The following is a 24,162-nucleotide window of genomic DNA, read 5'->3' as shown; positions in this document are numbered from 1 at the left end:
GGAATACTTGTCTGAGTATGTCGTTGGCAGTGGGAGCCACGTGCAGTACTATCATGCTCGGCAATTGAAGTTATTGTGTAGAAAATATCGCGCAATTACACAGCCGAGGGCAAAAAAAAAGAAGCGTGAGGAGAAACTTAGCACATGGAGCTAAGATAGATGGTCAGTGTTTTAGGTGACCATGCACGGCTACCAATGGCTTGGCCAATGGCTAGCCAGGGGCTTGTACAAGCAACGAATCGTACAAGTCCGTAAGTAACGACCTCCGAAAGAAGTGAGCCCACCCCCCATCCCCTGAAAATAGAGGAACTAAGATTCAAAAGTATATTTTTTTTTCCAATCAATAACCTGAAAAACGTACGATAAACTAAAGGCGATTCAACTAGGGAACGTATTGCTTATTCCAGGATGGCGTCATGAAGAGCCCTGGTAAAACAAACCCCGCAAAATTTTCATCAAGTAACAAGAAGGCACTAACAGGACCTTTTCTTCAAATTCAAATTACTAAGATTAACAACTTTGCATCATTTTTAACAGGAACACATAAAAAAGTACGTTTAATCATATTGAAATTAAAAACTCGACCACAGCAGTCAAATATTCATAATGCAGATTAACGTAGCAGTGCATCATGAACAATAAAAATAGTTTAAGGTATCTCACATCACGGCCCACCCATGTGCCAACAACATAAATTTGAGCTGGAACAAAGAATTTCAAAACAATTTATAAGAATTCAGTGTTTTTACGAATTATACCCACAGCCTTAAAGGAATGCAGCCCTGTTCTCATAAAATTAAAAGAAAAACAACAACAGCAACAAAAATCAACAACACCGGGAAGAGATACTTACAGTAGAAGTCATTTGCCTTCCCTCATGGGGTAAGAGATTCCTGCCTATATCAACTTTCTTTTCTCTCGTAAGTCCTTGCGCGTTCAGAGTTGCGCCACACTCGCGTTTTAGCTGCCGGGATCTCAAGCAATGCCTACCTAACTTTTTAAATACGCTACTTTTAGCCCTCCCCCAAATCTACACAAGTGTATTTCACTTGTGGAAAACTATCGATTTGCACAGTGGTTGGATATTCTCGCCCCTATCAACTTTCTTTTCTCTCGTAAGTACTCTGGTGTTTAGAGATGCGCCACACCCGCGTTTCAGGAGCCGAGATCCAAACCAATGGTTACCTAACTTTTTAAAGATGCTAGTTTTAGCCCTCTTCCAAATCTGTAATGTTTATTTCACTTGTGGAAGTCTTTCGACTTGGACAGTCCTTAGGTGAAAGATTCTAGCCCCTATTAACTTTCTTTTCTCTCGTAAGTTCTCCCGCGTTTAGAGATACGCCTCACTCGCGTTTTAGGCGCACGGATCACAACCAATGCTTACCTAACTTTTTAGAGATGCTACTTTTAGCCCTCTCTCAAATCTACACACGTGTATTTCACTCGTGGAAGTCTATCGATTTAAACAGTGCTTGGGTGAGAGATTCTCGCCCATATATATCAACTTTCTTTTCTCTCGTAAGTTCTCACGCGCTTAGAAATGCGCCACACTCGGGCTTTAGTTGCCGGGATCCCAACCAATGGTTACCTAACTTTTTAAGGATGCTAGTTTTAGCCCTCTTCCAAATCTCCAATGTTTATTTCACTTATGGAAGTTTTTCGATTTGGACAGTACTTGGGTGAGAGATTCTCGCCCCTATCTACTTTCTTTTCTCTAGTAAGTTCTCGCGCGTTTAGAGATGCACCATACTCGCGTTTTAGGTGCAGGGATCCCAACCTATACTTACCTTACTTTTAAAAGATGGTACTTTTAGCCCTCCTCTAAATCTAAACACGTGTATTTCACTGGTGGAAAAATATCGATTTGCACAATGCTTGAGTGAGAGATTCTCGCTTATGCCAACTTTCTTTTCTCTCCCGCGCGTTTAGAGATGCGCCACACTTGCGTTTCAGGTGCCGGGAAGCCAACCGGTGCTGAACTAACTTTTCAAAGGTGCTCCATTTAGCCCTCTTTTAAATCTACACACGTGTATTTTACTTGTAAGAAAACTATCGATTTGCAGAGTGTTTGGGTTGGACATTCTCGCCCATATCAACTTTCTTTTCTCTCGTAAGTTCTCGCTCGTTTAGAGATGCGCCACACTAGCGTTTCAGGTGCAGTGATCCCAAACAATGCTTACCTAACTTTTTAAAGCGGCTACTTTTAGCCCTCTTCAAAATCTTTATCTGTCGGTATGCGTCGGTTTTCTGTACACTGTCGTTCGTAGTTCGTTGTTGTCGCGGCTTACCAAACAGTCTAGAAAAGGAAGTTTTCCATTTTCTTCGATCTCTTTAGTAAAGAAGTGCCGATCTCTTTACTAAAGAGATCGAAGAAAATGGAAAACTTCCTTTTCTAGACTGTTTGGTAAGCCGCGACAACAAGGAACTACGAACGACAGTGTACAGAAAACCGACGCATACCGACAGATTACTTGACGAATCATCCTACAACCCGACTTCACACAAAGCCACGACTATAAAGACTTTGACGAGACGAGCGCAACTAGTTTGTGACACACCGGTCAGCTTACGTGACGAAAACAGATACCTTGAACGTGTTTTTCACAAAAACAACTACAACGCTGAATTTATTAGACGAAACATTTACCGACCTACTGAAGCTGACGCTACGAACAGGAACCCTACGCCTGTTACTACAGTGACTATACCTTACATTAAGGGCACTTCTGAGACCATCTCGCGGATCCTACAGCCCTACAACATTCGTGTAGCCCACAAACCTACAACTACGTTACGACACTTACTGACCAACGTGAAAGACAGAGACGAACCTAACGACAGACAGGGAGCAGTTTACAAGATCAAATGCTCCGACTGCCAGGCTTCCTATATTGGTGAGACTGGCAGAAACCTTAACACGAGACTGACTGAACACAAACGAGCCACAGAAATGGTGATGCCAACAATCACATTGCTGTACATCATCGACTGACAAACCACAACATTGACTGGGACTCTGCTCAGTGCTTAACCTACAGTACAAACTATTTTCAACGACTGACTCTGGAAAGCTGGTACACTAACCTAGAACAAACGCCTCTTAACAGATGTCAACAACTACCGGCGCCTTACAAACGACTTATCCACGACAGAAACGAAACCGACAAACGGACTTCTAACAGACCGACTTAACAATACACGGACCAAACCGACCTACTTGACTAACAATAGACGGATCGAAACCCACCAATGACTGATGACAAACTTTACACGAGTCTTTCAGCCAATACCATCATGGCTATACTGACCAATCACGTTCAACGGACCAGACTTATAAGATCATCGACTGACAAACACTATTCACTTGACTCTGAAGATGACTTCCGCTCAGGTTGTCGAAACGTCAGTCACCAACAACAGTTCTTTTTAGAACTACACTCACCCGGACGATCACACTATACGAACTTTCTTTTCTATCGTAAGTTGTCACGCGTTTTGAGATGCGCCCCACTGGCGTTCTAGGTGCAGGGATTTCAACCAATGCTTACCTAACATTTTAAACATGTTACTTTTAGCCCTTCCCCAAATCTACACACGTATATTTTACATGTAGAAAACTATCGATTTGCACAGTGTTTTCGTTGGACATTCTCGCCCATATCAACTTTCTTTTTTCTAGTAAGTTCTCACGCGTTTAGAGATGGGCCACACCCGTGCTTAAGGTGCCGGGATCCCAACCAATGGTTGCCTAACTTTTTGAAAATGCTACTTTAAGCCCTCTTTCAAATCTCCAACGTTTATTTCACTGGTGAAAGTCTATCGATTTGGGCAGTGCTTGGGTGAGAGATTCTCATCCCTATCAACTTTCTTTTCTCTCGTAAGTTCTCGCGCGTCTAGAGATGCGCCACACTAGCGTTTTAGCTGCAAGGATCCCAACCAATGCCTACCTAACTTTTTTAAGATGCTACTTTTAGCGCTCCTCCAAATCTAAACACGTGTATTTCACTTGTGGAAAACTATCGATTTGCAGAGTATTTGGGTAAGAGATTCTCGCCCATATCAACTCTCTTTTCTCTCGTAAGTTTTTGCGTGTTTAGAGATGCGCCACACTCGCGTTTCAGGTGTTGGGATCCCAGCCAATGCTTACCTAACATTCAAAGGACACTACATTTAGCCCTTCCCCAAATCTAAACACGAGTATTTCACTGGTGGAAAACTATCCATTTCCACAGTGTTTGGATTGGACATTCTCGCCAATATCAATCTTCTTTTCTTTCGTAAGTTCTCGCGCGTTCAGAGATGCGCCACACTTGCGTTTCAGGTGCCGGGATCTCAACCAATGCTTACCTAACATTTAAAAGGTGCTACATTTAGCCCTGCTCCAAATCTACACACGTGTATTTCACTTGTGGTAAACTGTCGATTTAAACAGTGCTTGGGTAAGAGATTCTCGCCCCTATCAACTTTCTTTTGTCTCGTAAGTTCTCGCGCGTTTAGAGATGCGCCACACTTGCGTTTCAGGTGCTGGGATGACAACCAATTGTTACCTAACGTTTCAAAGATGGTACTTGTAGCCGTCCCACAAATCTAGACACGTGTATTTTACTTGGGGAAATGTTTCGATTTGCACAGTGCTTGGGTAAGAAATTCTTGCCCATATCAACTTTCCCTTCTCTCATAAGTTCTTGCGCGTTGAGAGATGCGGCACACTCGCGTGTCAGGTGCCGGGATCCCAGCCAATGCTCACCTAACATTTCAAAGGTGATACTTTAAGCCCGCTCCCAAATCTACACACGTGTATTTCACTTGCAAAAACTATCGATTTGCGCAGTTTTGGGGTTAGACATTCTCGCCCATATCAACTTTCTTTTCTCTCGTAAGTACTCTCGCCTTTAGAGATGCGGCACACCCGCGTTTTAGGTGCCGGGATTCCAAGCAATTGTTACCTAACATTTCAAACGTGCTAGTTTTAGCCCTCTTCCGATCTCCAACGTTTATTTCACTTGTGGAAGTCTATCGATTTGGACAATGCCTGCGTGAAAACTTTCTCGCTTCTATCAACTTTCTTTTCTCTGGTAAGCTCTCGCGCGTTTAGAGATGTGCCACACTCGCGTTTTAGGTGCAGGGATCCCAACCAATGCTTAGCTAAGTTTTCAAAAATGGTTCTTTTAGCCCTCCCCCAAATCTACACACGTATATTTCACTTGTGGAAAACTATCGATTTGCATAGTGTTTGGGTTGGACATTCTCGCCCATATCAACTTTGTTTTCTCTCGTAAGTTCTGGCGCGTTTAGAGATGCGCGACACTCGCGTTTAAGGTGCAAGGTTTCCAACCAATGCTTAGCTAACTTTTCAAAGATGGTACCTTTAGCCCTCCCCAAAATCTACACACGTGTATTTCACTTGTGGAAAACTATCGATTTGCATAGTGTTTAGGTTCGACATTCTCGCCCATATCAACTTAGTTTTCTCTCGTACGTTCTGGCGCGTTTAGAGATGCGCCATACTCGCGTTTGAAGTGCAGGGTTTCCAATCAATGCTTAGCTAACTTTTCAAAGATGCTACTTTTAGCCCTCCCCCAAATCTACACACGTGTATTTCACTTGTGGAAAACTCTCGATTTGCACAGTTTTTGGGTCTTACATTTTCACCCATATCAACTTTCCTTTTTCTCGTAAGTTCTCGCGCGCTTAGAGATGCGTCACACTTGCGTTTTACGTGCATGGATGCGAAGCAATGCTTTCCTAACTTTTAAAGATGCTACGTTTAGCCCTCCCCCAAATCTACACACGTGTATTTCACTTGTGGAAGTCTATGCGTTTGGACAGTGCTTGGGTGAGAGATTATTGCCCCTATCAACTTTCTTTTCTTTCATAAGTTTTCGTGCGTTTTAGACGTGCGCCACACTCGCGTCTTAGGTACGGGGATCCTAATTTTTGCTTTCCTCTCTCTTTAAAGATGTTAGTTTTAGCCGTCTTATAAATCTCTAACCTGTATTTCTCGTGTGAAAGTCTATCGATTTAAACAGTGCTTGGGTGGATATTTTTAACCATGTCAATTTACTTTTTCCTTGTCTTTTCTCGCGCGTTTAGCTATGCAGCACTTTCGAAGTTTTGGTATCGGGATCTTAAACTATGCTCACTGGGCTAGATGCTAGTTTTGGCCCTCTCTTAAATTTAAACATGTGTATTTTTTACTTGTGGAAGTCTTTCGATTTAGAGAGTGCTTGGGTAAGAGATTCTCGCCCATATCAACTTTTTTTTCTCTCGTAAGTTCTCGCGCGTTTAGAGATGCACTACACCTGCGTGTCTGGTGTGGGGATTCCAGAGTATGCTCACGGGGCTCTTTAAAAATGCTAGATTTGGTCCGCCTCCAAATCTACACACGTGTATTTCACTTGTGGAAGTCCGTCGCTTTGGAGAATGCCTGGGTTAATGATTCTCGCCCATTTATATCTCTTTTACACTCGCGTGTTTTCGCGCATTTAGCAATGCGGCAAACTCGCGTTTTTGATGTGGGGATCCCAAACTATGCTTAAGAGGCTCTTTAAAAATGCTAGTTTTTGCCGTCCACGAAATCTACAGAAACGTATTTCACTTGTGGAGGTCTATCGATTTGGACAGTGCTTAGGTTGGAGGTTCTCGCCTATATAACCTTTCTTTTCTCTCGGAAGTTCTCGCGCGTTTAGAGTTGCGCCACACTTGCGTTTTAGGTGCGGGGATCCCAGCCAGCGCTTAGCTAACTTTTTAAAGCTACTACTTTTAGCCTTCCCCCAAATCTACACACGTGTATTTCACTTTTGGAAATCTGTCGATTTGGACGGTACTCAAAGTTCGATTTATATTAACTGGGGCGATATTTCTGAGTCCCAGGGACTCTAAACTAATTCGAGAAGACTTTGGTTGTCAGAAAAAGGGACAGAGGAAAAATTTTTCAACGCTTGGTTATGAGCAGTCTGCCCGAGATATAGCCCTCTTTAACTCACTTAGTGACTAGAGAGTCGCCGAGACCGGGCTATGCCCAGAGTGATTTTGGCTCTGGGTCAATTTTTAGGAACTTGGGCGATATTTCCGAGTCCCAGGGACTGTAAACTAATTCGAGAAGACTTTCGTTTTCAGTGAAATGGACAGAGGAAAAATTTTTGAACGCTTGGTTATGAGCAGTCTTGCCGAAATATAGCCACTTAGTGACTAGAAAGTCGCCGAGACCGGGCTACGCGCAGCGTAATTTTGATCAACTTTGGGTGGATTTCCAGGAGCTTGGGCAATATTTCCGAGTCCCAGGGACTCTAAACTAAATCGAGAAGACTTTGGTTTACAGTTGAATGGACAGAGAAAAAATTTTTTAACGCTTGGTTATGTCTATTCTCGCCGAAATATAACCCCTCTTTAACTCACTTAGTCACTAAAAAGTCTTCTCGCATTCGTTTAGAGTCCCTGGGACTCGGAAATGTCGCCCAAGTTCCTGGAAATGGACCCAAAATTGGTAAAAATCACGCTGCGCGTAGCCCAGTCGCGGCGACTTTCTGGTCACTAAGTGGCTATATTTCGGCCAGACTGCTCATAACCAAGCGTTCCAAAATTTTCCCTCTGTCCAATTGACTGAGAACCAAAGTCTTCTCGAATTAGTTTAGAGTCTCTGAGACTCGGAAATATCGGTCAAAATCCTGGAAATCGACCCAAAGTCAGTTAAAATCACACTACGCGTAGCCCACTCTCGGCGACTTTACGAACACTTATTAGCTATATTTTGGCCAGACTGCTAATAACCAAGCGTTCAAAAATTTTTCCTCTCTCCGTTTCACTGAAAACGAAAGTGTTTTCGAATTAGTTTAGAGTCTCTGGGACTCGGAAATATCGCCCAACATCCTGGAAATCGACTTAAAGTTGGTCAAAATCACGCTGCGCGTAGCCCGGTCTCGGCGACTTTCTAGTCACTAAGTGGCTATATTTCGGCCACACTGCTAATAACCAAGCGTTCAAAAATTTTTCCTCTCTCCATTTCACTGAAAACCAAAAGCTTCTCTAATTAGTTTAGAGTCCCTAGGACTCGGAAATATCGCCCAAATTTTTGGAAATCGACCCAAAGTTGGTCAAAATAAGGCTGCGCGTAGCCCGGTCTCGGTGATTTTGAGCACTGTCTAAATCGATATACCTCCACAGGTGAAATACACTACGTCCAATGTTCAACCCAAACACTATGCAAATCGATAGTTTTCCACAAGTGAAATACACGTGTGTAGATTGGGGGGAGGGCTAAAAGTAACATCTTTAAAAAGTTAGGTAAGCATTGGTTGCGATCCCTGGACCTAAAACGCGAGTGTGGCGCATTTCTAAACGCGCGAGAACTCACGAGAGGAAAGAATGTTGATATAGGCGAGAATCTCTCACCCCGTAACAAAACACTCATTACTGGTCGCGATTCTCGATTCTCATGCCCAGGACACTCTGAATATCTAGGTTAAAATTTGGGAAATTTTAAAAAAATATTTTAAGAATAAACCCTAGACTGAGATTCTGAAAAGAATGTATTTTTTATGATAAAAATTTGTAAACAAAATACGATTATATGTTTTTAACTAAACTTTACAAAAATTCTTCCTTTCCATTACTCGCACAACTGCCCAAAAAGGAAAAAAAAAAAAAACAGCACTGGTCATAGGTTCGATGTTCATAACACTACTGGAAGAAGTTTTGTGCGCGATATCAGACTTAAATGCCTGCAGGCTGGCTCCAAAATTACTTGAACACGATCAAGACACCAAATGCATTTACAAAACAGATAGACATACGCTAAAGTCTAAGATTATTCACAAGAATATTATCAGCCTAAAATCGGCAGAAAGATAAGAATATTTAGCATCGGCCGGAAAGAAAACATTCTTGCTAGAAGAGCGTGTAATTAAGTGTATATCAGTGCCCATCTAACAGCAGTATTTCTATAAAAATAGGTCCGCAATGCGTACTTGTGGGCATATGCTTAGTTTTATTCCATTCGGTTGGAGTTTGTTTTTAAAAGTCAGTATCTGGAAGTATATAATGGTATTCTAATAAATTGACGTTTTGCAACATTTAAGCCCAAAAGGGGCTCTAAGGGTGCGTTTCTTTTTGTTGTTGTTGTTGTTGTTGTTTTTTTGTTTTGTTTGTTTTTTTTTTTTAAGAAAATCTAAGATTAGATTCTTAAATCCGAAAGAATCCGAAAATGGATTTTGCTTTCCTTTACTAAACAGATCAATCCAAGATCTCACGGATCATGGTGGGTCAAAGGAACCGAAATATCCACTCCCAGATCAAAATCCGTTTTTGGATTCTTTTGGATTTAAGATGCCAATCTTGGATTTTCTTAAATAAATGCACCCTAATTATGTCATAGAGCACGTTTGAATTTTCAGGTTTATGCATTGCCTGACATTAGAAAGGCGGCCCAATAAGGCTCTCGAGTAGGTCAAAAGAGGAGTTATTGCTCAAGTTTCTGCTAACTAACCAGTTCTTGCTCTAGAAGAAGTCTCAATTGCAATAATAAATTTTTGTTTCATTGTCAAAACTTAAAGAGAGATGTTTTTATCACTTCACAGCCGCCACGTTGGTGCCCCCTCCAAAGGGCACCAACACGGTGAAGGCTTCCAACAATGCAATACATTTTCAGTCGAGTTGGTTTGAGATGACCATGTTTTAAGTCGTCTGGTAGTGTGAGCAGGTCTTTCCTTAGCTTGTGTGGTGCTACAATTAAGGTTCATCGACGGCAGTATACGCGCTAAAAGCAGATAACACGTGACGTGACTCTTCAACGGTACATCTTTATTGTTCATTACCATGCCTTATCGAATATGGCAGAAACACAACTATCATAAATCAAACACGAATAACATATCACAACTATTTTGCAAATGATACAAAACCATACTACTATGAACTGCAGAGCATATATTTTGCCTCTCTCTTACCTAATTAGAGCTTCAATGTATCGGTTCACAGCAGTATTTCAAGGATAAAATTCTGGCTATAAGTCTTAGGCTTATTCAACTTCACAAGGGGTTTGAGGTGGGTTTATAAACAGGAGGGCTTATATCCTTAGGGCGTGGGGAAGGGGGGGGGGGGGGCGGCGGCGGCTAATAAATGATATAGAAAACCTTTTCGCAATGAGTTGATGAGACCAACCTATGTATCAAGTATAATAGAGTCGTTAACTGAAATAGCTGTTACATTTAAGCAATATACTTCTATGAACTACCACTTTAAGTCGTCCCGGTCAAAGTGCTGCTTATTTTAAAGTACTAGCGGACTACTGAAAATGGGAAGGTCAGCTCCCCTTGTCATGTAAGCAGGATTCGATACTTGCAATATTTGAGTGCTTTCACTCTACTGAAGTAAAGTTAACTATGATCAACAGTTCTCTCTGTTTCACTCTACTGCTTTGGAAGAAAACACACACACACAAAAGAGCAACTGAAAAAACAACTTTCGTCACTGGCCATTAATGCATGGTAATTGGGTGAACATCCCTTTCAATCATGAAGCGACGTGATCTACAACTCTGATTGTGTAGCTGCGTTTTCGTAGCCTCTGCCTCCATTCTGCTCGTCTTGTGAAGATCTTCTCTCTCCTAAGCGTAATTCGCCCTTGAATCCTGGGTCACCAGGGTGCACGCTGTTCTTCCACCGGCAAGGGTTTTGTTTATTAAGAGAAGTTGTGCGATTAAAGCAGCATTGGTTGCGAAACCTACGTGTGGAACTAAGCGAAAAAAAATTTAAAAAGTACATAATTTCCTCAGTAACTTGGACTGAAACAAAAGGAAAACCGCTGGGAGTGTATGTAACGTGCTTCCACTATGATGTGTATGCGTGTTCATACTTAAAATTGAAAAGAGTATTCTACGTGAAACCTCGATTTAACGAAGTGCCAAGGAACCTTGGAAATTTGGAAATGTCAATATAATCTGTTTCCTGAGACTTCTCTGTTTGCTTCTAAAACTTATATCTTCCAGTACTACTTTTCCGTTTCTTTTTATTTTATTTTATTTTATTTTATTATTATTATTATTATTATTTATTTTTTTTTTTGTACTCAGATAAATAAAGTGAATTCACCCTTTCGGAGTTAAATTTCACGTGTAGTTTCACGTGACTTGTGATGTAAACAAACTGGGAAAGTTCAGACATTCTAGTCAAGCACGCATTACACGTGTACGAGGTTTTCAACTTCGCCAACGTCCTGTCACTACTAATATATATTTCTCTCTGCTTCAAGTCTTTGAACTTAGAATAGTTTCACCTTCAAAATGGCAGAAAAAAAGAATAAAAGCGACTTCAACGCCATGAATGTGGCAGAACTTAAAAGATATTTGCAGGAACGTGGAGTTTCAGTAACTGAACATTTGAAAACTTCGCTCGTGGAAATCGCTTCCGCAGTCGAAAGAGTGGGTGTGCCAGTGATGATCCAAACTTCGAAAAAGATCAAACCACTGATGCTGACGAATAAATAATTCATGAAATGCTAATTCCCAAGCCAGTTTCCCTGAAGACCTTGAACAACTTCAACTCGTCGCCGCCGTTTGGGTAGTACGACATTTTTAATTATTTGATTTACCACTCAACCGATTACGACAAGCAGGGACTCGCCGCTTAAAAGTCAATTGAAGATTATCGTTTATTCGCCGATGGTTACGTGGAATCTTTACCAACTGCTCAGTTGAATCAAGAGGGTGTTCATGTATATATAGCCAAAGTGCGACCTTTGAAGTTTCATGAAAATCAAAACGGATGAAGGACGGGGTGGTCATGAAGGAAAGGAGCACTACGATCTCTGGTTTATTCTCGAAGGTAGAGGTACAAACCAAGGCAGCCTTCTTCAGGCACGATGCAAGTTTAAAGGTGGTAGAGATGGGGGATGCAAGCACATTGCGGCCGCCATGTACTTTTTCATCAGTCTTTCTGTTGATTTGAGACTCGATCGGTTCAGGAAACTCGTCGGTTCGCTCTTCCGGTTCGAATTTCTCAGGGGCACCCAACGACCGTTTTCTCTCAAATGCTTTTTAATGCTGTTTTAGGCTATCTGGAGTACTTTTAAAGCTCTGTAGGTTACTTTCAGGTTGCGCCAAAAAAATTTTATCTGTTCGGTTATTCTAGGGGAACTTGAGTATTCTCAAATTTATTAGGGCTTCTTTGTCCATTCCCCCAAAACCTTGGGTCTTATCACCTTTCCGAAACTGATAGTTGACCTATTTTCGGTACCCAAAACGACATTTTTAACAATCCGAAAACAACAGACATTGAATTTCTCAAATCACGAAAGTTCGAGACGACAATTCTCTTCAGAAAATCAGAAGAGATTAAAGGCCTTCCGAACAGATAATTTACCGAAACGATCCGTTGGGTGCCCCTGATTTCTGGATGCTTTCCTCATCGGGCTCTCCTAAACTCGCCACTGGCTCTGAGCTCAGATCTAAAAGAGTCATGGCGGCGGAACGTTCTTCTTTAGATTTGCCAGCAAGGCGATTAAGCGTCAGTTGGGTTTTAACCACTGATCGTTCAAGATAAATTTCTTGCTTCTCGCTTTGTCTGCCTCGCGTTCACGGGATGCCTTTCGTTTACGATTCAGTCACGACACCTAGGCACGGTATAAAATATCAATCCAAACGACAAAATGTGTTATAAAAGCACATATTGATAAACGCACCCTTTCTTTACTGGCAACGGCAGATATAGGACCAGGATCCTCTTTTGTTAGACCATTCCCAACGACAAAATGTAGGCTACAAAGCTAACTGTCTTTCGTGCACACGAACGAGTCACCGCTGTGACATGCTTTTAGCCACTTTTTATCTTCTCTCGTTTTGTCTAAATGCGCCAGGAAAATGGAAGAACCTCACTGGATCGCCGTTTGGGTTTCTTTTCCACGATTCAGGGTATCGGGAATCGTTTCTACATGTAACAAAAGCACATCTTTTAGTCGTGACCATTCTGTTAGAACACTACTTGTCGAACTCGTGTGGTTGACTAGAATGTCCGAACTTTCCCGGTTTGCTTACATCATAAGCCACGTGACACTACACGTGAAATCTAACGCCGAAAAGGTGAATTCATTATTCTTGTAATATCAGTGTTCCCCAGGGATTTTGAAGAAGCCGACAAAAGTCGAAATTTTGCCAGCACTTATTGATCGAGTCTCCAAGCCCAAGAGCCTTTTTCGAAGTCAGAAGTATCGTTTTAAATAATTCAGCACAACTGAACACAGTTAAAAAAAATACAAAAACAAAAACAAAAACAAATGTAAATACCTGTAATAGACAGCGACACCAATAAGAATAAAAACAACAGGTATGGCTACCCCTAGAGTGATTTTGAGGATAGTACTGGGGTCTTTCGGCTTGCTAGCTTCTTTTGCATCTGGTGGAAAAATCAAACATTTAAAATAATTTGGACATTTACCATCTGCAACTTTTATTTATTTTTTTTCTTTGTTTTGTTTTGTTTTGTTTTTTGCGATCTCTTTAACTTTGGCCATCTGTATTGCTCACGCTAAACGCTAGACATCCTAGCAACAGGTGATCCACTCACTAAAATTGTCATCTGGCGGTTTACTATATAACAATACTAATACTTCGCCTATCTTGCTGTTGACTACCATATCAACCGTTAAGTATCATTACTTTCTGCTTTACATATTGAAGTGCAATCTTACACTCGATGCACCCGTCACTGTTAGTCGTTCCACGTCGGAGGGTTGTCATTCCCTTGCCACATGTTTCGCAGCTGGCCCGGCCTTCCTTGTCTTGGTAGCTGCCTTTACCACATAGTTTACAATCGAGGCTGTTTTGGTCATGAAATGATCCGACAGAACAAAGCACTGAAAGTCAAAACAGGCGTTAACTGTTTGCATTATTACGGCAGCTCACATGACCAACCGTAAGTGCTTGAAAACAAAAATCTTTCCAAGGGTAAACATTACAATCAAGCTCATTAGATCTATAAAGGATGTTACAATTAAGCCAACGTAATTCTGGCCCAATCCTAACATATTTTCCAGGGTGTATTTCCACGGCGAGTTGTCGTAGTAGCCACTTGTGTTACATTGGCAAAATAGTCGATGAAAAAATCAATAAAATTACCCACCAATTATGCAGCACGCATAATTAGGTTTATGTAACACGAGAAAGGGTCATTGTTAAGGATATCTAGTCGGCGGAGAACAATTGGCCTTACGGGTTGTATCAGATTCCTTTATAAAAGGTGTGAAGACATGATCATCGCAGTAATACACGCGACTTAAGCAGTTGCGAAATTAAAGCCTGAAACACACACACACACACACACACACACACACACACACACACACACACACACACACAAATATTCAGGCCTGAACGGGACTCGAACGCATGACCTCTGCGATACCGGTGCAGTGCTCTACCAACTGAGCTATCAAGCCATCTCCGAGCTGGTCACTTTGTGAGTTTGTAATACACGCGTAAATGATGAAGAATGCAAATAAATATATTCATTTGAATATAAAGGTGTCGCCAAAGAGAGGTCCTCTCTTTGCTCCTAGCTGCTGAGCGTAAACGTCGCTGCTCGTAGCTGTCAGAAGTTTTAACCCTCTCCCGCCCCTTCTTAACATTGGCCCTACCCCTATTTTTTTTTTTTTTTTACTTATGCCTATATCCAATTCACACTTATGTCATCAGCGTTCTAGTTCTCCCCACTTTTCATGAATTTTCGTTGTTACTGTCATCACTTCATGACGTGACAGGATAAGTGTTTATGGGATAAGTGTTAATTTGCCACAATCGTGGCAAATTAATCCCAGCAGGGCTGTTGTCTCATTTCATCAAACTGAACTCGCCACCGTCAGGTAATGAGCTGAGAAATAAAGCCATTAGCAGTGTGTCTTCTTTTGAGTCGTAACGTAAAAATAAAGAAAGAAAGAAATAAATGGATAGATAAATCAATACCTAACTAAATGAATAAATAAATACATAAATAATTAAATAAAATAAATAAACAAATAAATAAATAAATAAATAAATAAATAAATAAATAAACTTACTACTAAATACTCACCACATCTCTTTCCATTATTGTTTGGGACAGAGCCAACACTGCAAGTAACCTTAGAGAAGAGATATTTTAGTGAAGACCTCTGAGCAGTGGTGTTTATTCCATGTAAGCTTATCGTGAACTGTCCAGCAGCAACGGCATACTGCATCTGAAACAACACTTCTTCACTTTTTTCTTCGACATTGCCTTCTGATGAGGACGAATTAATATCCTTAAACAACACCATTGAAAATAGAACTTTAACGTTTGTGTCGACTGCTCGTTTTGACCTTTGATTGGCTTTCGATTCACATCCAGGAACTGCGACGGTCTTTAAGTTACATGAGTGACAACCAGAGAGTGTTGAAAGTGTGTTGCTTAATCTCTTCTTGAGTGCCGAGCGTAACTCGTCGTGACTCTGGATGTCCTCGCATTTCATTCCAGGAAAATCAACCGAGAAGTGATGTTCTATTTCCTTGGGCGCGGCATTTTCTGTGGTAGAAAGTGAGTTATAATTGTCAATTTGAATAACACTTATAAACTGGAGAATTGAACTGTTTTTGAAACTCAGTGACTGATGGCTTCCATTAGAATATTGGCTTTTCGAGATTTTATTTCAATTTACAAAATAAAATTTACGGAAATATCGCAAAGAGTAATTTGGCCTACTAATAGTTACTTCCATGTCGCTCTGGATTTTTGATGTTTTGCAGAAACAAAGGAACGGTCTGGGAAAGTAAAGCTGAACTCACATTTTATCATGCCAGGAACTTTTCGTTTCTCTTCTGTGGAACAGTACCTCAAATATTTTGTGCTGGTACAAGTAACCGACCTTCCAACTTTTAAGCACGAAATCTAGTCAGGCAGTTTACCGAACATTGCCCTGGGTACAGCAGGTTTTTATTTCTCGCGACTTGACTGGGATTGCAAATCAGGCCATGTTACCCAGGGAGCAACTTTTTCTGATGATAGTTAGGAGATAAATCGATTTCTTCAGTTATTAATTAAGAACTATAGTGCGTTGTTTGATCAGTTATTAATACGCACTTAAGCAGGTTGGTATAGTCATATCCATGATGCCATTCCAGGTCCACTCTGTGTCAGGGCCGCAGACAAAGGTAGTCACTGCCTCAGCACTGAAAGAGTGACCTTCATCGCAGTTCATAGTACAGGAAATCGCTCCAGCAACTTTTTGGCAAGATTTTTTTCCATTGACGGGCTCTCTCAATTCCGGACACTCTGTAGAGTTCAGATAACACGCCGTTAGTGGTGTCCTTGTGTTCTTCCGCAATGAAATTTATAAGAGCTTTCTTTACAAGTGTTCAAGAAAAGTTTCGTTGCTTTCCATACAATCATGCAAAATAATGCATTTAGTGTAAATACAAGATAGGTTGAAAAAGTTAAGATATGGCTACCTGCTGAGGACGGTGCTCTTAAAATATCGCAATTCGTAAGTTGTTTAGAGAGTTGTCTCCTTGTCTCTCGAATGTATGTTAGGTCAACAAAATGTAGAGAACTGAACGTAATTAGTCTTAGAATAATAAGGCAAAGAGTTTAAGGCCCTGGTAGCAGACCACTTCCTAAAATTCAAATTAATTTATTCTCTTGGGTCCTCTTGGACTGTCGTGAAAAAAAAATGTGTCACGCTTACACAACAGATGAACAAATTCATAGATTTCTTTCATCATTGTGCTATAGACTGATAACTTCTGTAACCATCATACCTCCTTCATTGATGATTTTCTTTTCACAATTTACTCCCCAATAGCCTTTGCTGCACTCGCAGTCATAGCGATTCACACCATCGACACACGTCCCTTTGACGCATGGATTTGAGCTGCAGTCATCAATATTAATGTTACAGCCGGTACCTGAAAATCCGGGTTGACAGCTACAGTTGTATTCGTTCTCATGAAACTCGCATCGGAGGAAGTGCAAGCAGTTGGCAGTGCACCTGTCAAACGCTGCAAAGCAAAGTTGTAAAACGTTATAACCTGTTGGTTTTTCTTTCGTTTCTAGGATAGTATGAAAATCGATGTACTCTTGCGGTGACGGAAATGAACTGAGCTACCGTCTATGTTAAATATAAATGTAAACTGCAATACGGAAAAGCTCTCAGGAGCTCATTACAAAGTGTTCCAATAAGACTATGGAGTGTTGGATTTTGTGGCGGCAGAAAAACCAGAAAATCCACAGAAAAGACCCTCGAACAAGGATATAGAATTAAAAGGGAACTCATCCAGGTTTTTAAAATAAGCAGGCACCGAATCAAAGTCACCGGCTACTACAAGCATTTGCGGCAGGTACTTTTTGTATTCCAAAGTTTATTAATACGCAGTTTTGTTTCCCCAACGTAATCATGATACATGACCGGATCTATGTCAGGAAATAACTGAACAAGTGAAAAACTAAACAGTGTGGCTATTGTATGTACACCTTTGAAGCAAGAGAAACTTTTTTAGAGGGCCTTTTGCCGTCATTCAAACTTACATGTACATTGTATCAGATTTGCCAATAAATGGACATTTTCGACGATTGAAGTGGAGGCAGCAGACTATGCTAGCTGTCTTTTATTGCCACTGTTAAAAAGTTAGGAAGACAAACAGGTAACAAACAGGTTACCAAATATTACGTGGTGTGCAGGAGCGTAGCTAGGGGAGTCCCTGGGTGCCCGTGACGCCCCCTTTTGTAACCTACAACAGGTTTCGAAAACGACAGGACTTTCTGATGAGTACTCTCACTTGGACAAAATGTGAGCCCTCCCCCCCCCCCCTTGAAAATTGCTGGCTACACCCATGGTGTTCTAGTTTTGAAAGCCTAGCCGTGTACGTGTGCGCGTGGTGAATGTGGAGCCAATACCGGTATGAAATTTTAGCAAAGAAAAAAAAAATATCCATCAATAACGCGAGTGTTTGCTGTACAAAAGAAACGAAACTTCTAAACATCGAAGCACAAACTAAACAAAACCGCTGACTTCTTGAGTGGTGATCAATGTATGTGACAGAAACTATATCACCGGTAAAATATATGTCATCTTAATCCATTGACCATCCATTGTTTCCCCGATCATTTACAGCTATTTCATTCCAAACATTAAAACAATTTTGTTGCCCGCTACTGAAAGTTTTTATCTTCAACTTTCATAATTGACATAACACTAATAACATTAAAGCGACAGCTGATTCATGTTATTACAGTTCAATTAAATAGAAATGAATTCACTCGAAGATTTCAAAAGTAAATGACCTAAATAGGACTGTACCAAGAATGCTAAGTACCTTTACACTGTGTCATGAATCGTTTTTCTACATGTCCTTTGACTCCAAAGAGGAAGCTGTTCCATGCACGCAGACTTCCTGCGATAGGCCACGTGCAGTTATGAGCCGCGTTCCACATGTCTAAAGGACTTGCCGGAACATTCCAAAAGCTTACTTGGTGCATAGTGCCGGCAAAAGCTGTTGAAAGGTTTGAAATCTTTACCCCTGCGAGATATCGCTGGCCAAGCACAACCCACCCTCCGCCAATGATCGTATCGTTGGTCTTGACGCCTCTTGCCTTTTTTATTTCTGCCCTATCAACGTACACCGAGACAGTCCCAGTTATCGCCTGCCACACGACTCCCAAGAAATGCCAGTGATCGTCCGTAAACTCAAAGTCTGCACTTACTGTGCTATCTTTGATCTCCAGCTGAACTTGAGACTTTGTAAAGGAAAGCACGATGATATGGTTTGGTTGCTCAGGCACACTGTAGCTGAACAATGTTCCTGAATTGTATCTGGAGTCTGCACGAAGATACAGGGCGATTGTGAAAGAATCCATGTTTGGAAGACCTTTGCCATCTGATAGCAAAATCATGTCATCTATGCTTTTGCGTTTGAAAATGAGATCAAAGTCACTGCCAAGAACTGCCAACAAAGTGAGAAAACGAGTGTTAGGATACTCCCTCTATTGTGAAACATTCCCTACAATGAACTTAAAATATAATTTGCAGCGGTTCCTCTCGAAAGGGTTACCATTTCATGGGCAAAGGGATATAAAAAGGTAGGGAGTTGACGAGTCAAAGTGAAGATAGGTCAGGGGAAACTAACATTCAAGTATTTCAAGGACCATTTCGAAACATCTAAAAGTGACATACTTAAGGACTAATTCATCCAAGTATTTGAAGAGTTCTTCAATTAAATGATACAGGGAAGGGAAGCAGTGTTCAACTGTATATATAAGAAAGGCGTGAATGACTAAATGCTACATAACAACAGATTGTATAGTCAGATACATTTCTTAAAATTCTTAGGCTCCATTTTTGGACAGCTCATTGACATGAAGAATTCGCGAGGTGGGTGAAAAGATCCGCTCTACTTCATTGTTTTCAATTATCGACTTGCTACTGTTCTTATGGGAATGTTACCATTTTAAATGGCCGAGCTACTTTATAACACTTTTTTAAGGACGCTGCAGATTAAAGAGAAATTTAAAAATGCAGCTTGCTGTGCTGCTAATGCTGTCGTATGAAGTACCGCGCCACCCACCCCCCCCCCTCTCTCTCTCTCTCTCTTTCCCTCTCGCACGCGAGTCCGCAGCTCGTCAGCAACTCTCTCATAGTTTATGAAGATGATATATTTACTTTCAGTCGCTTTCAGTGGCTCCTTATTCCAAACTGATGGAAATTTTGGTAATTCGAATATTTGACTTCGTCTTTTGACATGCCATAACAAATGCATTTTTGAGCTAATTATCCTGCAATGAACATTTCTTTGACCTTTACAGAAAATGATGAAATCAATGATGACGACGTCATAATCAACATATAAACAATGGTATCCTGGAGAGCAAGCTAAGTACCATCTATTAAACGCAAACAAGTCTTTGTACGTCTTATTACCACATCCCTCCCCTCAGAAAAAATAAACAAATAAATAAATCTGAGGGAAGGGCTCATCCTACGTCTTTCTACCTGTATTGCGTTGTTTAGGTAAGAGTTTCGATTTGAATGCACCTCCGAGTGTCAACTTGAGTATTTTCTATCTATGCGGCATTTCCCATTTCATCCGTTTTACCAATAAAGAACTGTCATAAATACTAACTTACAGATGTCACAGTTGTCTCCAGAGTAAGAGGGGTAGCATTCACAGCTGTAACTATTCATCATATCCTGACAATACGCGTTTGGCATGCAAGGCTCTGAAGCACAGTCGTCAATGTCCACCTCACATTTTTCTCCGGTGAAGCCAGCTTTGCACGTACAGCTGAAGTCTTCTGAGTAATTATAAGACCTACACGTGCCGTGATTGAGGCAAGGCATTGATAGACAGACGTCTGTAACGTTTTGGCATTTCTCTCCAGTAAACTGACTCAAACATTCACACTTGTAACCTGGTGTCAGATCAATGCAGGTACCATTGTTGATACACGGGTTCGATTCACATTCGTTGATCTCGGTTTGGCAGTAGGTTCCATTGTATCCGGCGGGACACAGACAAGAATACCCGAGAATATGGTCAACACAAAAAGCGCCATTTTGACAAGAGGCATTGACACAGTCGTCTATGTTAAGCTCACAGTACCTTCCAGTATACCCATCAGCACACGAACAAGCGAAACTGTTGACCTTATCGTGGCAGGTTCCGTTGTTAAAACACGGCCTTGGTAAACACTCGTCTATTTCCAATTCGCAGTAATCTCCGAAGTAGCCAGCGCTACAATTGCAGTAAAAATGGTTATGAGAGTTAACGCAGAAGCCATTTTGACTGCAGTTAGTTTCTTTGCAGTGGTCAATGCGGTTTTCACAGTTATAGCCGTTGAAGCCCTCTGGACAGGAACAGGTGTAATTTGCCACTAGATCTGAGCACGCGCCATTATTTGCACACGGACTGGATTTGCAGTCGTCAATATTAACTTCGCATTGCAGACCTGTCAATCCATTAGGACAGACACAAGCAAATCCGTTGATCTGTAAAGTAAAAGGAGACTGATTTTTTTTATAATTTGAAGTTCCGTCACCGTATCGCTGCTATATACAAAAAACAATCCAATGTGTTTCTACTACTTATGTATAGCACACCTTTTTATTAGGCGTTTTAATTTCCTACGTAGCTATAGTCGGGCCTCCCCTTTATCAGCAGCTCGGTAGTTTAACTAAAATCTGATTTTTTGAAAACACAAACTACGACAGCAAATCCAACTATCTGAAAGCATCCATGGGTCCGTGCACCCATGAATCCATCCATTGATGCATACATGCATCAATGCTTCCATACCTCTATGCATACTTGCATCCACGCATCAATGTATACGTTACAAAAAAAAAAAAAAAAAAAAACACTTTCATTTACCGGAGCAAAAAATCGGAATAATTTGCCAACCAGTTTTAAGGAAGAAAGTTCAATTAAAAAAAAAAAAGGTTTATGGGTAGGTAGACCTATACTATCAGCTCAAGCAAAACTAATTCTGTATCATTAAGCTAGTAACAGTAAAAAAAGTAACCTATATTGTGTGTGGTATTCTCTGCAGAGCCCTTATTGAAACCAGATTTAACAAAAATGCCGTGTTTAAATAAAAGATTCCATGCATGCATGTATCCATCCATCCACAAAGAACGTTGATGGATTGTCATTCATCCTCCAAAATCATTGTCGGCGAAAAAGAAAAAGTTTTGCCAGCCTTACCATGTTTTTTTTTTCCTCTAAATCTTTATATTTCGTTAAATTCTCATACGAGTAAATAGGGACTATATCTACTAACCTCAACCGAACTTAATTCATGGAATGTACATAGGTTGCTCCGCTTAACGAATGTTACTACTTGTCTGGGCTTGTGCTTAATTAATACACGCGCATAACGAAGCATTGAGCATTTGCACATTACCTGATCATAACATGTTCCTCCATAGTAACAAGGGAAAGACAAGCACTCATCGATTTGCACTCTACAATCATCGCCCAGAAATCCAGGTGCGCAGTCGCAAGTGTAGCTGTTCATTCCGTCTCTGCACGTGGATCCATTACCACAAGAACTTAGCACGCAGTCGTCGATATCAACCTCACAGTGTGGTCCGCTGAATCCATCAGCACAGGAGCACTTGTAGTTATCCAGTTTGTCGATACAAGTAGCATTATTGACGCATGGAGAGCTGGCACACTCATCGATGTCAATGCTACAGTTTTTTCCTGTGTATCCCTTTTTGCAAGTACAACTGTAGTCATTTATGAGATCAGCACAAGCTCCATCGTTTGCGCATGGATTCTTTCCGCAGTCATCGATGTTTACTTCGCAGAGAATACCAACAAAGCCGTCAGAACAAGCGCATTTGTAGCCATCTATTCCGTCAATGCAAGCGCCGTCGTTTAAGCAAGTGACATTCTTACAGTTGTCTATATTGCTCTGGCACTGATCTCCTTCGAAACCATCTGGACACTGACAAGTAAAGGAAGTGGTACCATCAAAGCATGTTCCATTGCTCAAGCAGGGCATCGAGGCGCAGTAGTCGATGTCCACATTGCATATTTTACCTGTGAAACCTATCGGGCACACGCAGGTAAAGTTGTCCACCCCGTCATGACACGACCCGTTGTTTGAGCAAGGACTCGATGCACAGTCATCTATGTTGTTTTCGCAGTGTAATCCATCAAAACCATCGCGACAGTCACAGCGATAGGCATTAACCATATCCACACAGCTGGCTTGATTTTGGCAGGGACTGGAGATACATTCATCGATGTTGAACTCACACGCTGATCCAGAAAATCCCCTCTCGCAGATACAATAAAATTCATTAATTTGATCTAAGCATGTAGCGTTGTTCTTGCATTCTGCCCCAGCACAATCGTCGATATTATGTTCACAATTTGTCCCGTTAAATCCTGCAAGACAATTGCATTGGTAACTGTCAATTCCATCACGGCAGTGGCCCCAGTTTTGACAAGGGTCACTCGCGCAGTCATCGATATTCTCTTCGCAATCGTTGCCTTGGTAACCAACCGGACAGACGCACTCGTAGTTGTTTATTTTGTCTCTGCAAGTGGCTCCATTCTGGCATGGAGATAACAGACATTCATCAATGTCCGTATCACACAGTCTTCCCGTATAACCAGGCTCACATTGGCAATGATAACCACCAGGGAGATTTCTGCACGAGGCATTGTTTGAACACGGCGAAGAAACGCACTCATCTATATCCTCTTCGCAGTTAGGGCCTCGGTAACCATATGCGCATGAGCAGGTGTAGTCGTTGAGCAGGTCTTGACATGTGCCATTGTTAAAACATGGTTTATCTTGACAGTCGTCAATATCAGTAGCACACTGCTTCCCAGTGTAACCAGGTTGGCAGGAGCACAAGAAATCGCCAATGAGGTCAGTACACGTGGCGTTGTTGATACAAGGGTTAGAATAGCACTCGTCGATTTCTGGAACAAATAAACCCCCTAGAATTAGAAACTATGAGTTTCCAGCTTTAAGTGGTTGCGGACAAAAAATTAGGTAAACGTGACACAATTTAAAAGCACGCACAGAAGCTCCGCGAAGAAATGGAATTGTACTTAGGCGGTATTCTATGTTAATTGACAAGTGATCAAAGTTCATAAGCATTCTTTTGTCAATCGATTCCAGAACTTTTACGACGTGTTCTTTTTATCATCATTCGCAGTCCGTCTCATCTTAATCAATCGTAGCCACCCGTTTTCGTCTTCGTTTAAGTTTACATCTTCAGTGTCCATCTGGCTTAGTTAACAAACTTCTTTTTTGATGAGGTTTCTGTTTAATTGAAATGATTTGTATGTTATAAACGTCTCTTGTTAAAACTATTGCTGTCTTAAAGATTTTCTTTGAAATTTATCTTACTGAACCATTTAGGGAAGAGCGGCTCTCAATGTTTCAGTAAGACTACTGACCTATACAGTCTTGTGCGTTCTTTGATCCGGGTCTCAGTGTTACAGTTGTTCCTGGGCATGAAAAACACACACGACTCTTATCACGTGGCTGAAAAGAGCGTCGATCGCATAAAGAACATGGGGCCAGTCCAGTTGGGGAAAATGATCCAGCCGGGCACGGAACTGTGGAAAATAATTGATCAAATGCTAGTCATCAGAATGAAGATTTTTAAATTCGTTTGGAAGAAACAATATGTAAAACCATC

The 24,162-nt window shown here is 41.2% G+C and overlaps 1 protein-coding gene and 1 pseudogene across 1 annotated transcript in view; one reads left to right on the top strand and one right to left on the bottom strand.

Annotated features, from left to right (window-relative positions):
- Nucleotides 1–9,777: 9,777 nt before the first annotated feature.
- Nucleotides 9,778–24,162, bottom strand: part of LOC110054498 (uncharacterized) — a 44,009-nt gene continuing 29,624 nt past the window's right edge. Inside the window, exons 25-34 of the mRNA XM_089280642.1 lie at nt 23,918–24,079; nt 21,897–23,434; nt 20,121–20,982; nt 18,314–18,940; nt 16,760–16,999; nt 16,083–16,274; nt 15,060–15,527; nt 13,681–13,845; nt 13,277–13,385; nt 9,778–10,731 (exon numbers count right to left, since the gene is read on the bottom strand). Of these exons, the coding sequence (XP_089136768.1) occupies nt 10,527–10,731; nt 13,277–13,385; nt 13,681–13,845; nt 15,060–15,527; nt 16,083–16,274; nt 16,760–16,999; nt 18,314–18,940; nt 20,121–20,982; nt 21,897–23,434; nt 23,918–24,079 (4,568 nt within the window). The 3' untranslated portion in view covers nt 9,778–10,526. The remainder of the gene's footprint in view (nt 10,732–13,276; nt 13,386–13,680; nt 13,846–15,059; nt 15,528–16,082; nt 16,275–16,759; nt 17,000–18,313; nt 18,941–20,120; nt 20,983–21,896; nt 23,435–23,917; nt 24,080–24,162) is intronic.
- LOC149096477 (uncharacterized) lies at nt 11,216–12,995 on the top strand (annotated as a pseudogene).

This window comes from Orbicella faveolata, unplaced genomic scaffold (genome assembly GCF_042242905.1).
Source record: "Orbicella faveolata isolate gen_17 unplaced genomic scaffold, um_ofav_v1 contig_48, whole genome shotgun sequence".
In the NCBI taxonomy this organism is placed as follows: domain Eukaryota; kingdom Metazoa; phylum Cnidaria; class Anthozoa; order Scleractinia; family Merulinidae; genus Orbicella; species Orbicella faveolata.
Note: the sequence above shows the minus strand (reverse complement) of the source record. Positions and strands in the feature narration are given on the sequence as shown.